The 16,264-nt window shown below is 43.0% G+C and overlaps 1 protein-coding gene across 1 annotated transcript; it reads left to right on the top strand.

Annotated features, from left to right (window-relative positions):
* Nucleotides 1-1,443: 1,443 nt before the first annotated feature.
* Nucleotides 1,444-16,249, top strand: LOC137149376 (GTPase IMAP family member 2-like; the record flags this gene model as incomplete). Its single annotated transcript, XM_067542874.1, has 4 exons — nt 1,444-1,627; nt 6,845-6,916; nt 13,804-13,852; nt 15,513-16,249. Coding segments are annotated over exons 2-4 (822 nt in total), but the record flags the coding sequence as incomplete, so codon positions are not given.
* Nucleotides 16,250-16,264: the final 15 nt, after the last annotated feature.

The following is a 16,264-nucleotide window of genomic DNA, read 5'->3' as shown; positions in this document are numbered from 1 at the left end:
TAGAGGGGCCCTGCCCCAGACTGAACGGACTGGTAGGAAGTAGCCCAGGGCAGCGGATTCTCCCTCCCTGCTGGGAGGGACACCAACCTCCTGTTCATGGGGTGACATACACAGGGCCTTGGGTTGGGACCCAATGGATAGGGAGGGCCTGGGTCCTCCTTCACCCCCCCCAAGCCTTAAAGACTGAGACCACTCAGCCATCTGGAGGCTGAGAGCCAGGCAATCTAACCACTAGCCTGGCTGGCCACCCACGCCCTGTTACACTCTCCTTAATCAATATTCCCTTAAAAAATTCCAAGAGAATGGAGAAAACTTTGCATCGTCCTGTAAGAAACCACATATTCAGGCTCTAACTGAACACGTGGGAACTCAGTTGTGTTGGGTGATGTACAAAAAGAAAGACACACTTGCCACGGTGTTTAGAGCCAGTTTACCCAGAGAACACAGGGCCTTGGTTAGGTATCGAGCTGTGTATGTGGTGAATGCCTAATTTCAGAAGTTTCTGCATAATTGCAGCTGTGTATTTGCACATGGAATTCTCCCCTCCATTTCTGAATATTTGGTTTAGTTGTCTGAGTGCAGACTGTAGGGTCTGCAGATCCCTCCAGCTTTTACACTGTCCTTTCAGGATGCTGCTTTTTTGCCAAAACTGCTAGGAGGTCAGCTGTTTTTCCTGTTCATAAAACAGTTTAGAAATATCTGTAAAATTATAGTGACAAACTTACATTGCTTCCCTAAAAGGATTCACCATATGCCTCCCTCATGCTATAAGTCATAAGTTTTCTGTATAGGGAAATCAGTCACATATTTAGTACATCCCAGTTCTTCACTAGATTCTTTTGTTTGTATGTTGTATCCCATCCCCCACTCTTGATCTGTTTGTGTCTTTATATTGTAAGCCCTTTTGTGCAGGGGTTGTGTCTTTTCTGTGTTTGAACACTGCTCAGAATGATGGGGTCCAAACTGGAGTCTTTACATGCTACCAAAATAACAATACACAAAGAGATGTGATTATTATTAATCATTAATGGCAACAATGTGTCATCAAAGACAAATATCACAGCCCATGTTTTCTGACTGTCGCATTTCTGAGAAGCACTTTTGTCTTGCTTTGTTTCTCATGCACATATATCTTCCTGGCTACAATCCTGTATTTTCTCCCTTGGAATGCACATATTTGCAAAATGGTTCGATCTGCTGCAAGCTGTTCATATAACTCCTTGTGCTGGCTTTCTTTATGGCTCTTGATGTTGTTTTCTACTTGAACACAGGGAACGTTGGTTGCAGGCTGAATGGTCTCGTACGTTACTACTGTTCTGCATGAACCCACTTCCTGTAAAATTCAGACGTGTTTATTTATCATTAAGTATTTCCGGGCCAGTGGCAGTAGTTCATCTCACTGCATTTACTTAGAAAGAAATGTGAGTCACTGAGTAGTTCGTTTTCATTTTCACAGAAGTTTCATCAACTTTTAATATGACGCTACTGTCGAAAGGAGGAAACCAGAAGTCTTGAGACATTTTTGTGTAATTCCAGCAGCTCGGAGGACTGTGCAGAAATTGGAAATATCTGCTTAATTGAAGAAATATCACAGGTTTGATCTCCAAGCTCAGCTGACACCGAAAAGGTTGTATGTGCATACGTGTGTGTCGGGGAAGGAGGAGGGGGGCTGGGATTGGCAAGAGGAGGTATTTTAAACTGGCTACAAAGCTTGAAAAATGAGAACACTTCTGAGTTAGCAGGAGGAAATGCAGGGAACCAGCCAGTTTCCCTGTTTGGTATTTGGGTGCCTAAAGCCTGCCTGAGATCTGTTTGCAACGGAGAAATGGGAGCCCATGGGAGAATGGGGGGAATCACGTTCTGAGAGAGAGTGCTCGAAATGTACAGCTATAAATTGTTGTTGCTAACTGCTGCAACAACCCCAAGGCAGCTGCGTGTAACTTTGGGCAGCCTGGAGGCTACTGTACCGATGAGAGAGTCCAGGCCTCCCTTTGCACCTGCCCTTGTCCGAAGTTAGAGGAGGCACAAAGGTATAAAGCCACATTGCTCCCTACACGATCCCTGTGCTAAGCTCAGCTGGGGTGCAGAGATGCCCAGTGCCCTCAGACCTTCGCTGCGGGCACTCAGAACCTCATACCATCAAACCTTGTACACATCTAGAATACCTTGTGGGGGTTTGGTTTAAAATAGTGTACACAGAATCACGGAGATAAGTGATGGAAGTGCAATGGAAAAGTGAGATTTTTTTCAGTGTTTCCACCGACTCCTGAGAAGAACAGAGTTTTCTCAGTTCATAGAGTAGCAGCTAGCTCCTAATTTTTCATCTGCTCACATTTTTACAAGAAATATTTAAAGCATTTTAAGCCTGTTCAATAATTTCTGTGGAATTTAGGCACCAAACCTGCTTAGGTGATTTTGAAAATCCCACTGGGTGTCTATCTGCACCATTAGGCACCTAAATACCTTTAACTATCTGGATCTTGGTGACTAAATCATTCCTGTACCAAACACTTCAAAGGAGAAAGGAGATTCCCTTGGAAACTGCTTTGTGGTAATGAAACTTAGGTAAATAATTGTATATCAGGTATTTAATTCCAAGAGAAAAACTACGTTTTTGAACGTAAATACATAAATCAGAATGGATACTGCAGGTTTCTGAGGAATTCTGAATGTTTTAAGCTTCCCAGATTCCGCCCCCTTGAGATGCCAATCACAGACTCTGCAGACGTCCTTAACATGGTCATGTGTGCTCTGCTGGGCTGGGTTCCCTCTCAGTGGGGTATGAACACATCCCAGGACTCTACTGGGCTATTTAGACTTTGTGGCGCTTTAGAAATATATCCAATCTTGATTTAAATTTTCCATTGATAGAGAAACCACCACAACTCTTGGTAAATTATTCCAGTGGTTAATTACTGTCTCTCTTTATAAATTTGTGCCTTATTTCCAGTCTGAATTTCTCTTGCTTCAACTTCCAGCCATTGGATTGTTATATCTTTGTCTGCTAGATTAAAGATCCCATTATCAAAGTCTTGTTCCCCACCTAGGTACCCATACACTGTGATCAAGTCACCCCTTCACTTTCTCTTTGTTAAAATAAACAGACTGACCTTCTTGAGTCTCTCACTCTAAGGCACGCTTTCTAATCCTTTAGTCAATCCCACGGCTCCTCTCTGAACCCTCTCCAATCTTTCAGCATCCTTCTTGCAATGGGGACACCAGGACTGGACACAGTATCCCAACAGCAGTGGCACCAGTGCCAAATACAGAGGTAAAACAACCTCTCTACTTCTTTTTGTGATTCCCCTCTTCAGGCATCCCAGGATTATATTAGCCCCTGTGGCCACAGTTTCCCTAGGGGATCATGTTCAGCTGATTATCTACCATGATGCCCAAATCCTTTTCAGCCACTGCTTCCTATGATAGCACCCCCATCCTGTAAGTATGGCCTGCATTCTTTGTTCCAAGGTGGATACGTTTACATTTACCTGTATTAAAATCAGAGCTTAATTTGTGCCGGGGCTTGCTGGGGTGAAACTCTGGCAGATCTTCTGTTGAGGTGTTTTCTGTGCAGTGTGTGTGTGAGGTCACACCAGCGAGGGCAGAGCAGAGCACTCTACAGAATGGTGTCTGCCATGCAATGCACTTTGCATGAACGCTGCCACTTCTTTCTTTGCGAATTAAGCACCGATTAAAATGCATAGTGTTTGCTTCTGCCCATCTTACCAAGCAACCCAGATCACTCTGTATCAGTGACCTGTCCTCTTCCTCATTTACCACTCCCCCTTCTTTGTGTCATCTGCAAACTTGATCAGTGATATTGTTTTCTTCTAGGTCATTAATAAATATGTTAAATGGCCTCGGGCGAGGAACCGATCCCTGCCAGATTCCACTGGAAACACCTGTTTAGGGATGATTACCTATTTAAAATTACATTTTGGGTCCTGTCACTTAGCCAGGTTTTGATCCATTTAATGTCTGTTGTGCTAAGGTTGGGTCATTCTAGTTTCTTAATCAAAATGTTGTGCAGTGCCAAGTCAAATACCTTACAGAAGTGTAAGAATATTAGAGCAAACAATCTTGTAATCTCATCAAAAAATACCAAGTTAATATCAGAGGCTCTATTTTCCATAAAAACATGTTGACTGGCAATAATTATATTACCCTCCTTGAATTCTTTAACTGCTCATAACTGCTGCTCCATTATCTTATCCATTATCCAGTATCCCAGATCAATGTCAGAATGACAGGTCTATAATTTCCTGGGTCATTCTCTTTATCCTTTTAAAATAGTTCCACAATATTAGCTTCCTTTAGTCTTCTGGAACTTCCTCAGTGCTCCAAGAGCTATTGAAAATCAACTTTAATGGACCCAGAAAAATCATGAGAACAAGCATGAAAGCATTTGAATAACACACATTTATTAAAAGGTGTTCTGTGAATTTACAAGTCCATCTTTTCCATCATTAGGAGGTGTAACTGATCCCTGAAAAGATTTCCTGCAGTATTGCAGTTTGGAGTGCAACAGAAATGAATTATTTTACGAAGAAAGCTACCTGTTCATTTGGTGATTGATTACTAATTCTTTTCCCTTTTGTACATTTTTCCTTTTTGTTTGTTTTTTTTGAAAACCTAGATGTTTCAGAACATCCACATAAGGATATAAGGGCCTTGGAGGAAAAGGTAGAAGGTGGCGGGGGGGGGGGGTAATCTTGAGTTTGGTGCTGATCCTTTTTCTCTAGGGGCATCTACTCTCCTTTTCAACGGGAGGGTGACAGTTATGTTTAGAGTGGGGATTACTGTTTTCTCCACACAAAAACAACCCTGTTAGTATCAATTATTTCTTTTTAATTTGAGGAAAACTAAACAAGAAGAAACAGTAAAGTTTGCATGAAGGTTAGTTACATACAGCACAGTCTAATATTCTCTGAGATGCAAAGAATAGCCTTCTTTCTACTGATTGCTCTTCTCCTTCCACATTCTCATTGACTTCAGTGCATTAACACTGTGGAACAGACCATCCTCCTTATCTACATAATTATGTAAGCATCTAAGCTTCCTTTGTGTTCTAGTTATTTACACAACCAATTTACAAAACACACTCTCTTGCTGGTGGCAGCTCCTCTCTCTATCAAGGTTCTATTTTTCTATCTACCTCTTCTCCTTTGACCATTGTGGGCCAAACTGAGACTTGGAGTAAGCAGCAGTTACATATCTTTTGATACCTTTAATGATTTCCCACTATCTATCCTCTACCTGCTTTGACCAAAGTTATGGCTTTGAGACATTAACTGAAGGAAGAGGAGACAAAGACAAAAAGGCATCTCCCAACAACTGCATCTTGTCTTATGCCCTCCTCAGCTCAATCTTTCCCTGTTATTTCATTACCTAAAATCAGACCAGGGAAGGGAGATACGGGTAACAGTGTAGGAATCCATGTTTATGTGGCCTTGGTATGTGCACAGTTTTGCAGGTTTAGAGTCAACTTTTTTAAAGATGGTATTGTATTCAGTCTCTGTAGGCCACCTGCCTAGCTACTTTTAGCTATCAATTTACTACAGGCATCCTAGCAGACTCAGCTCACCTACACTATAGATTCAGGCTTAGTGTGAGACAAAACAATAGCAAGCAGCACTAAAAAAATAAATATATTAATAATGACTTTTAATGTAAAATAAAATCCTGAGTGGTCTGTCCTGCCTCCACTCACTGCATAAAAATGAGGCCACAGCCCCTGGTTCCCACAACAAAGCCATAGTGTGATCCTCAAACCAGGTGAAGATAGGCAGGGCAATGTCTGTCTTGCCTGCAGGGCCCAATCCAATAGGACTATGAACTATTCTGATGTGAGTCTCTCTCAATCTCTCTTGTTGAAGCCATTCCTCTTTTTATTAAATATGCATTGGGCCAGAACAAGTTTGTAGTCCAGGCCACTCACCTGAGGCATGTGGAAACCCTTTTCAAATCCCTTCTCATCAGGTAAAGGGGAGGAAATTGAACTGGTGTCTTCTATCTCCTGGGAGAGGACCCAAACCACTGGGCTGCAGGTTATAAGGGACTTGTTGTCCTGCAATCACTGGCCATTTTCTATGGAGTTAGGCTGGCACCTAAGCTGCCTGACGGCAGGAGAGGGGTTCCTGGCTGTGGGTTGCAAGTAGAGAAGGTGCCTCCTTGCAGCTCAGGCTTTAGGCACCAAACTCCTTGAGGGAGCAGGGCTTAGGAACACATCCCTCTCATTAGCATTTCCAATTGGCTCCTTGCCTATGCAGGCTTTTGTAGATCCCATTCTCAGGTGCCTGTCTCCCCCCATGCATTGTGTAGGGAACCTAGGCACCTTACCCAGGGTTTCTGGATTTCAGTTTTTTTCAAGATGCCTAAAAGTTAGATGTTGCAACACTCAGCCCCTTTATGGATGCAGGCCTTGGACCCTGCTCCTGCAATTGGAACCCCTCACACAGACCACTGTACTCTAGCAAAGCCATAGCTACAGTCAACGGACCTCCATCCAGGCCCAGCATCCATGCTCACAGCTCCAATTGCAGGAGCAAGGTCTTAGCTTCTAAGATCTCGTTATAGGGACATGGAGGAAGATTTTCAAAGGCACAAATGTCAGTTAGGAACCTCGCTGTTGTGAACATGCACTGCAATGTATGCCTCAGAAAATCTCCCCCATTGTCTTCTCTTCATCTGTAATGTGGCATGGATATTCATGGCACTGTATAAATAAAATAATAATTAAGAAATAAACCACCCTTCAGTCTGCACAGCAACAATGGGCGACACATATCTGTTGGGATTTGGTCTTGGCTTTCGTGTATATTAACCAGTTCTACTGATTTTTCAGGAAGAAGCTGTTTAAGATCCCTACCTAAGGGGAGAAATGTCAACCTATCAATCAGTTGGAAAAACTGTGAGGGTATGTACAAGTGATAGACAAATCCACAGAGGTTGTAAGGTTCGGTTACTATGTATCAGAACCAATTTGATAGGGAAACTAGACTTGTAAACTCATCAAAACCGGACCTTTTGAGTCAGTAAATGGTGCATTTGGTCATATACCAGGAAAGAGACCTTCCACATCCACAAGAACTGCAGCCACTGCTGGTCATCCCAGATCTCCAGAACTACCAGGTCCCACCATTCTGTGCTCATTGCTGATCTATTGTTATAGATTATAATAGGCCCCAAAACAGTGCTCCCCTGGGAGCATGTGATCAAAAAGTAGAACATAGAGAAGTATATGTTGGAAACTTAGGATGGCAAAATCAGGTGCCTGCACAGAGTCTCTTTGACTCTGTGTCTTCCTTTGCTGTCTTGAATTCCTGCTTTAATAACCGCAAAAACATATACTGCCTCCTAGCTAGGTAAGATCATGGCCCATCTTACGCAGGATCCTGTCTGTGACAGTGGCCCATACCAGAACTTCAGGAGTGTACAGAACATGACACTATCTTCCACTCCTGACTCCTGGCAGCTAGATGTTTTGTCACACGTATGAAATAAACAGCAGGATCTTATTCAGGGGACAATGCGGTATGCCACGTTTATTATGAATACAGAAAATATTTGAAAAAGCATTTGCCTAAAACACATGCACACAGTTCTGCAGGAGGGATATAATTACCAGCCTCTGTGCTGCTCGAGCTGAATCACTGGCCAGGTGATTCAGACATGAGGGTGGAGCCAGGCTCTGTCGGTCATGACACAAAACTCCTTGGGGTGTGCAGAACGAGCCCAAAGTCCAGGTTTCTTCTCCCCATTTTTATACTTATCCATCCCCATTCGGGTCTATGGGTTTTGTCATGTCAGATAGTTTCCTTGTTTGATGTAATCGTCAATGACGTTTGATATCGCAAGTGTGACAGCAGCTTTCCTATTCTTCTTTCATTCCTGTTTCACACTCTGTCTTGTTCCTGTCCTTGGGTGTTAACTCCCCTGTTTTCTGGGGTTATCCTGATCTTCGGCCATCTGGGTTGTAAAAGTTCTTTAAACAAAAGCATCTTCTCTCCCTCCTGCCCTTGGAGGCTGAGAACCATTATCTCAGCAATTACTTCCTCGCCGTCTTATCTCAGCAGATTCAAACTGCGTTCACTGCTCGTTCATACTTACTAAAAATCATTACATTCTTATCCCATTACATTGGTACATCATCTTATACTTACTTACTAACATAATAAAATCCTTATCCCTACACTAATTCTATCAATACCAATTTGACAAAAAGAAAATAAAAGAAATTTTATATGCCCTCTCATTGTCCCATGATTTACACATCAACCACATTCCTGATACGCACTGGGCACATTACTTCACTTGTAAATTATCACAAATTCTTTGGGAACATCCTGAAATTTTTCATATGTAGATGTTCACAAACAGGGCCCCAATGTGTCATAAATGTTAAATCACAAAATGGTTAGGCAGGATGTTCCCACTCATTATCATAGTGGAGCCTGGGGTGGCACGAACAAACAATCAATGTGTCCGAAACATCCAAATCTATAATGCCTGGTTTTATTCTTTTCAGTGTGAGGATTAATCCTTAAGCTTCAAAACTTCCTAACTGTCAAGGTAATTAAACACTAGAACAAATTGCCTAAGGAGGTTGTGGCATCCTAATTATTTGAAGGGTTTTAAGAACAGGATAGCCAAACACCTTCCAGGGATGGTCTAGTTCTTATGTAGTCCTGCCTTGAGTACAGGGGACAGGACTACATCACCTCTAGAGGTCCCTTCCAGCCCTACACTGCTATGAGTCTATGAAAGTCTCTGCCTGGGAGAACCCATAAGTACATTTACACCCTTTACATTGTCTATGTCAAGGTTGAGGTCACAGAGAACAAGGATTCTGGGGGTTTCCAGTATCTAGCTAGGCAGCAGCTCTCCAAGTTCCTTCAGAAAATTGACAGGGTTTGCACTGGGAGGTCTGTCCTGGGGCTGCGTGACATTTCTTGTGACTCCTTTTTCTTTTTTTGCCATAAAATGCAGATTATGTTGACTGAAACAATTTTCAAATTCTGATTGATTTGAATGAATTGTTTTGGTCTGGGAGGGAGAAAGTCTTTCCAAGCAAAATCTTTTGATTTTTCATTTCAGAAATACCTTTTGTTTTAAATTTACCTCGTAGTATTAAAAAAAACTGCAATGAAATGAAACATTTTCCTCCAACTAAATTAAGGGTTTTTTTCAACCTCTTTGGTTTCCTGAAAAAATAAAATGCTAGTTTTGATTTCACCTGAAAAGTGGGGTTTTTTTCTTTTCTTTCTTTTTTGATTTTACCAAAGTAGAAAAGTCAGTCATTTGCACAGCTATAGGTCATTTCTCCTTTTCCTCAAAGATCATAAAAAATCACAGAATATTAGGGTTGGAAGGGACCTCAGGAGGTATCTAGTCCAAACTCCTGCTCAAAGCAGGACCAACCCTGACCAAATCATCCCAGCCAGGGCTTTGTCAAGCTGCACCTTAAAAACCTCAAAGGATGGAGATTCCACCACCTCCCTGGGTAACCCATTCCAGGGATTCACCACCCTCCTAGTGAAAAACCTTTTTCCTAATATCCAACCTAGACCTCCCCCACTGCAACTTGAGACAATTGCTCCTAGTTCTGTCATCTACTACCACTGAGAGCAGCCTAGCTTCATCCTCCCTGGAGCCCCTTTCAGGTATTTAAAGGCTGCTATCAAATCCCCCCCCCCTCATTTATCTCTTCTGTAGACTAAACAAGCCTAGTTCCCTCAGTCTCTCACAAGCCATGTGCTCCAGCCCCCTAATAATTTTTATTGCCCTCCACTGGACTCTCTCCAATTTGTCCACATCCTTCCTGTAGTGGGGGGCCCAAAACTGGACACAATACTCCAAATGTGGCCTCACCAATGCCAAATACATGGTGGTAACCACTTCCCTCGATCTGCTGGCAATGCTCCTAATAATGGAACCAAATATGCCATTAGCCTTCTTGGCAATAAGAGCACACTGTTGACTCATGTCTACCTTCCTTGCCACTGTAACCCCCAGGTCCTTTTTTGCTGAACTACTTCCTATCCAGTCTGTCCCCAGTCTGAAGCAGTGCACGGGATTCTTCTATTCTAAGTGCAGGACTCTGCATTTGTCCTTGTTGAACCTCATCAGATTTCTCTTGGGCCAATCCTCCAATTTTTCTAGGTCCTTCTGTATCCTATCCCTGCACTCCAGCATATCTACCACTCCCCCCAGCTTAGTGTCATCTGCAAACTTGCTGAGGGTGCAATCTACCCCATCCTACAGATCATTAATGAAGATGTAGAACAAAACCAGATGCAGGACCAACCCCTGTGGGAATCCGCTTGTGACCGGCTACCAGCTAGACATGGAGCCATTGATCACTACCTGTTGAGCCCGATGATCTAGCCAGTTCTCTATCCAACTTATAGTCCATTCATCCAACCATATGTCTTTAACGTGCTGATAAGAATACTGTGGATAATAATATGGATGCACTCAGTTTTTGTTTTTGGAATAGAACATCTTTTGCATCTCAGGCAGGAGGGGAACAGGACTACTACTCTGCTGCCTCTTTTTTTTTTTTCTAGTGTATTCTGGGGTTTGTCTTGGTTTGTGACATATCAAGTGCCAGACTTGAGGAGTGGCTGAGGGAACTGGGCTTGTTTAGTCTGCAGAAAAGAAGAATGAGGGGGGATTTGATAGCAGCCTTTAACTACCTGAAAGGGGGTTCCAGGGAGGAGAGAGCTAGGCTGTTCTTAGTGGTGGCAGATGACAGAACTAGGAGCAACAGTCTCAAGTTGCAGTGGGGGAGGTCTGGGTTGGATATTAGGAAAAAGGAGGTGAAGCATTGGAATGGGTTACCTAGGGAGGTGGTGGAATCTCCATCTTTAGAGCTTTTTAAGCTGTGGCTTGACAAAACCCTGGCTGGGACGATATAGCTGAGGTTAGTCCTGCTTTGAGCAGGGCGTTGGACTACATGATCTCCTGAGGTCCCTTCCAATGCTAATCTTCTATGATTCTATGATCCTATATCATATTCATCTGCTCTTTACCACAGTGTCAACCAATTTGCCTGGTACTGAATTTAGGCTTACCAGCTTGTAATTGCCAGAATTGCCTCTGGAGCTCTTTTTCAAATTTAGTGTTACTGTAGCTACCTTCCAACGCTAATCTTCTGTGATTCTATGATCTTGGGGGGAAACTCCGTCCCTCTGGTCTTTTAGTCTATTATTTTTTTTCCATGCTGCTCCCGTAGTATTATGATATAGAGGTTCCCAAACAGAGGACATGGATGGGGGGAGGTATTTGGGGGTTCTAGAAAGGTGTGTGTACTGGGAGGGCATATTTGGGGGACTGTGTGGGGATCCCTGCCCCAGACACTTGCACCTCTGCCCCCCAGAGACAAGATGCAGGCCCAGACACTCATCACCCCTCCTCCTGGAGCCCAGGGATCTAGAGGCAGAAACAGTCTGTTGCTGATTATACTGGGCTTGTACTGAGTTTCCTGCACACCGTCTCCTTTCTTCAGGGCATGCCAGGAACCGCAGCTGCTGGGAACCCTGCAGCTTTGCCTCCCTTTCCCCCAGATGTGTCCTCTATTTGCAAGTTGGGAAGCTGGGCTCTGCAGGGTCCAGTGGTCCCTAGTGGTGCCCACCAGTTCTCCAGCTCCAGTTCTGCAGGGAAAAAATCAAATGTTGCGCAGAACATTAATTGTGTGCAAATTCTGCATTGTGCAGTGGCACAGAATTCCCGCAGAAGTAAACCTAATATACATATTCTCCAGTGATTTTCTCTGCAACTATTTCTCTTGCAAGCAACATTTGAGGCAAACAGACATTAAAGACCATTCCTTACTACAATCCGCAAAATTAAACTAGCTTTCCTCAGAGGAAAGCGGTGTCTTAAACAATGACCTATACTCCAACATTAGCACAATGCCCAAATAAGAATGCTGCTTGAGAGAGTTGTTGTATTTTCATTTGTAACTTTGGAGCATGTATCTAGGCAACGTTTCATTAGATAATGGGTTTAGTGTTTTCCCCCTCATTGAAGTGGGATGTGAGAAATATTGGCTGCTTCGCTTGCTTCAGAAATGTCCAGAAATACAGAGAATCTCTTCAGTGTGGATGGTCACGCCATTCAGACTGGCTAAATTGTGAGCGGCTCTTGCAGGAGTGAGCAGGAGAGTTACACACAAGAAACCTCTTCCTCATGTAGTTCACACAAAGGCGGAGCGTAAGAATAGCCCCTACTCTCAGGGGCTACTTGCCCGCTCCTCTTCTTGTTGAATACGTTGCCCATAAAGGGTTGAGGAGGTGGGGCCATGGTCTTGCCCTTCCCACTCAGCATTTCATCTGTGGAGCAGGGCCAGTGTGTTTAGGAGGAGAGATCAGCTCCATCCTAGTGGAGAGTGAAGAATGCACACCCACACCCTTGCCACACTCCCTCCACTCCAGGCACCCCAGGGGACATCAGACCTCCTAAAGCACAATTTCCCGTAGTATTCCTCCTGGGTTGGCGTTACTCTGCTCTGCCCTTATGCAAGGTTGTCTGCAGTTAGCGCAACTGAACACATTGTGTTTTGCCAATGGAATTTGTTCTGCTGATGTCCAGTGGCCTTCACAAAGGTTTTGGCTGAGATATTTGGAAGACTTTCCATGGGCAGTGGTGTCTGAGTTTCACTAGGTAGGAGAATCAGGATAAGAGTGAATTTTCAGCTATTAATCTGACCCATTTCTTCAACTTGCTCAGTATTGTACAAATACATTTAAATGATGTTTTAAACTGAGGTTATGACTAGAGCTGTGCACATAACCAATTTTCTGGTTCAATGGCAGAATTGAAAAAAATCACCTTGAACAAAAACAAAAATTTTCAATATTTTCGGCAAATTGGATATGTTAAAACTGTGTGGGTTAAAATGGTTGTTTTACCCAACACAAAACATTGTCTTTTAATTTGTGTAGCTTTTTAAAACTTTGTTTAAAGTCAAGATAAATTTGAAAATGAGTAGGCATTTTGAACAGACTATCAAAACATTACATTTAGGAAAATGTCAAAACAAAACATTTTAACTTTTTCTGAATTTTTTGCCCAGTCAAAACATTTTGGCAAATTCAACCTGAATTTACAAAATGTTTTGGTCGACCTGATTCTGCATTTTTGAGTGAAATATTTTTATCAGAAAAATTTTGCCCAGCTCTAGTTCTGCTATCTTCCCCCAGTATTGGCTCTGACTGAGTCACAGCTACTTAGTTTACGAACTGACACCTGTTTTGTACAAGGCAGTTTCAGTACCGAAGTACAAGCGGCATTCTCTCAGCATTGTGAATCAACAGTTGACTAAGTTTTGATTCCAGAATCTGTACTGCTGATGAAAATGCATCTACGCTGCAATATCTGCACATATGCTGCAATATATGTATCTATGTGAGGCTGCAATAACAGAACTGATTTTCAGATGCTCAGTTTGAGCCTACTTGTAATTGGGACAACTGTTATGGCCTCACACCGGCTAACATACATGTGCTTAACTTAAGGCACTTGAGTAACTCTCTTGACTTCAGTAGGACTAGCCACGTGCTCAAAGTCAAGCAGATGTGATGAAAACACAGATGGAGGTTAGACATGAAGTATCAAGATGTCATGTTCAGAAACTCACTTTTCTGACCATACTCAAACTTTATAGCAATGATGATTATTATTGTTATTACTATTTATTATTTGTACTATTGAGATTATCTACATGAGTATTTTTCTATATTCTGAGCTCCTTAGTTAAAGCATGTTTGTAAATAACACAATTTATTACAAATATTTCAGAGCGAGATGGATGGGGGGAAGCAGAGAGGAGACAATGTAACCTTTTATGGTAAGACAATTACACAAAATGCCCTATTCTGCTCATTTCTATATTTTGCTCAGCTCAGATTTTCCTGTAAAGCAAAAGAGGCCATTGAGGCATATACTGACTATATCTTTAGTCACCCAGAATTATTTTGTGGCTCTAGCGTGGATGCAATGACTGGGGAAATGGTAGTGACATGTCCCTGTAACTATTTCCTAAGCTGGGGACAACCCCCACAAAGAAAATCTCTCTCCCAGTATCTGTAATTTCATCCATATGTCAGGCTGCTACAGCAGCTGCAAACTGTAAACCAAGAACCTTCCACTTTTGATCAAGAAGGAGATGAGAGTGGAACCTTCGTAGAGCTTCATTCCAATCAAGTGAGTGAGAGTCAGTGCACCAGGCACGTCCTATTCCCCAACTCCCTCAATCACTTCAGGACAGAGCTGGTCAACGTTTTTTCAAATTTAAACCAAAAACTGGAAACGAGCGTGTATGAAATGTGCTATCCTGTTTGACTGACTGTATAGAGCTAGGGAAGAACAGGAGATAATTAATAGACAAGTCAACCTGACTCACTATATGCAGCACAGCAGAAGTGGGTCTTGGAGAGGGACTTTAATGTGAACACAGTAGTGATTTTTCAGCTGAGCTCAGCGAGATCAAACCACGTATTGTGGGCTACATGGAAGAAGGCACAGAGGTAATTCTGCAACCATCTGAAAAACGGGAGGTTGATGTTAGGAGCATGAGCAGAAGGGAAGGGATGGAGCAATATAATGTTTGACAAGGGAAGATATGTAATGAGGCGCAGAGTTTTATAGAAATTCGAAGGTAGAGACAAGAAGCTTAAATGTGATGGTGAAATGTTCAGAGATTTGAAAGGCTCTGATCTCCATCTGAATGAGGAAGTGGTCTGACCAGAACACCAGTGTTCATTTTTATACACCTGGTGTTTACATCTGACTCTAGGATCCAGTACTAAAAGTGTCAGCTCTGTGTGTGGGTCCAGGGATTATCCGTGTAAAACCAGAGACAGAGGTGCTCTGAATCGACAGTGTCAAGTGCGGTGTAAGAACCTATACTGTTGGACAGAGAGCCAACAGCAGCATAGAAAGAGTGAAGTTGCATGATCAAACCAACAGCCAAGGAAGACAAATTAGTGGCAGTATTTGAATGGACTGAAGGGTCTGATGTGTATGTCTGGGAGGCCAGAGAGGAGGATGTTGCAGTAATCAAGGCAGAATATAGCGAGGTTCTGAAAAGGAACTTGGATGTAGGGTTGGAGAGACAAGGACTGGTCTCACAGATGCTGAGGAGGAAGAACCAGTTGGATGTGGGTATGGCCTAGATGTGTGGGACAAAGCAGAGAGGAGCCAGGCCTGAGTGACAGCGAGAACAGTGGTGCTGAGAAGGGTGGTAGAAAAAGAAGGAAGTGGAGAAGGTTGGGGGAGAAGATACGGAGTTCAGTTTGGGCATGTTCAGTTTAAAACGCCAAGACATCCAAGAGGACAGAGACAAGCTGAGATGTGGGGTTGGATTGATGTTATTTAGTCTGGGTCTCTCAGCCCCAGGGTACACAATTTTAATGCAGGTTAATTAAAAACTGTATAATTAGATATGTCCTACTCATTTACTCTTCTCTGTGCAATGATGTTCTGACTGTCAAACCTGTTGCCAGCAGCCACAGACGACGGCAGGAGATCGGAACTCAGAATCATCCTCGTTGGCAAAACTGGAGCTGGGAAAAGTGCAACAGGAAACTCCATCCTTGGTGAAGAAAAGTTTGAGTCCAAACTCAGGGCAAAGTCAGTCACTGTGACTTGTGAAAGAGGACGAAGGATCTGGAAAGGGAGGGAGCTTGTGGTTATTGACACACCTGCCATTTTTGACCAAAAGGTTTATGATACAGGAACATGTAGAGAGATTGTTCGCTGTGTCGCACTGTCCTCCCCAGGCCCCCATGCTCTGCTGCTGGTGACTCAGCTGGGCCGTTACACTGAAGAAGACAAGGAAGCAGTGAAGCGAGTACAGGAGATTTTTGGAGTTGAAGCCCTGAGGCACATGATTGTCGTGTTCACCCGGAAAGAAGACTTAGCGGTTGGCTCACTGCATGACTATGTGAGATACTCAGATAATACGGCTCTTAAGGAGCTCATTCAGAAGTGTGGGAACAAATATTGTGCTTTCAATAACAAAACAACTGGAATACAACAGGATACACAGGTTTCTGAGCTGATTGAAATTATCGAGAGAGTGGTTCAGGAGAATGGGGGCAGATGTTATCTCAGTGGGATATATTCTGTACCTAATTTAACTGAAGAAAATGTGAGAGATTACATTGGAAAGAATAAAACAGACAGGCTGCAAGCTGTGCAATCTGCTTGTAGAAAGTATAGGAAAGTTATTTTGTGCTTTGGGGTTGTTGCAGTTCTT

Source organism: Emydura macquarii, unplaced genomic scaffold, assembly GCF_026122565.2.
Source record: "Emydura macquarii macquarii isolate MOO-44397 ecotype Brisbane River unplaced genomic scaffold, CSIRO-AGI_Emac_v2 contig_741, whole genome shotgun sequence".
Lineage (NCBI taxonomy): Eukaryota > Metazoa > Chordata > Testudines > Chelidae > Emydura > Emydura macquarii.
The sequence above is the reverse complement of the archived record's forward strand: the minus strand, read 5'-3'. Positions and strand labels throughout refer to the sequence as shown.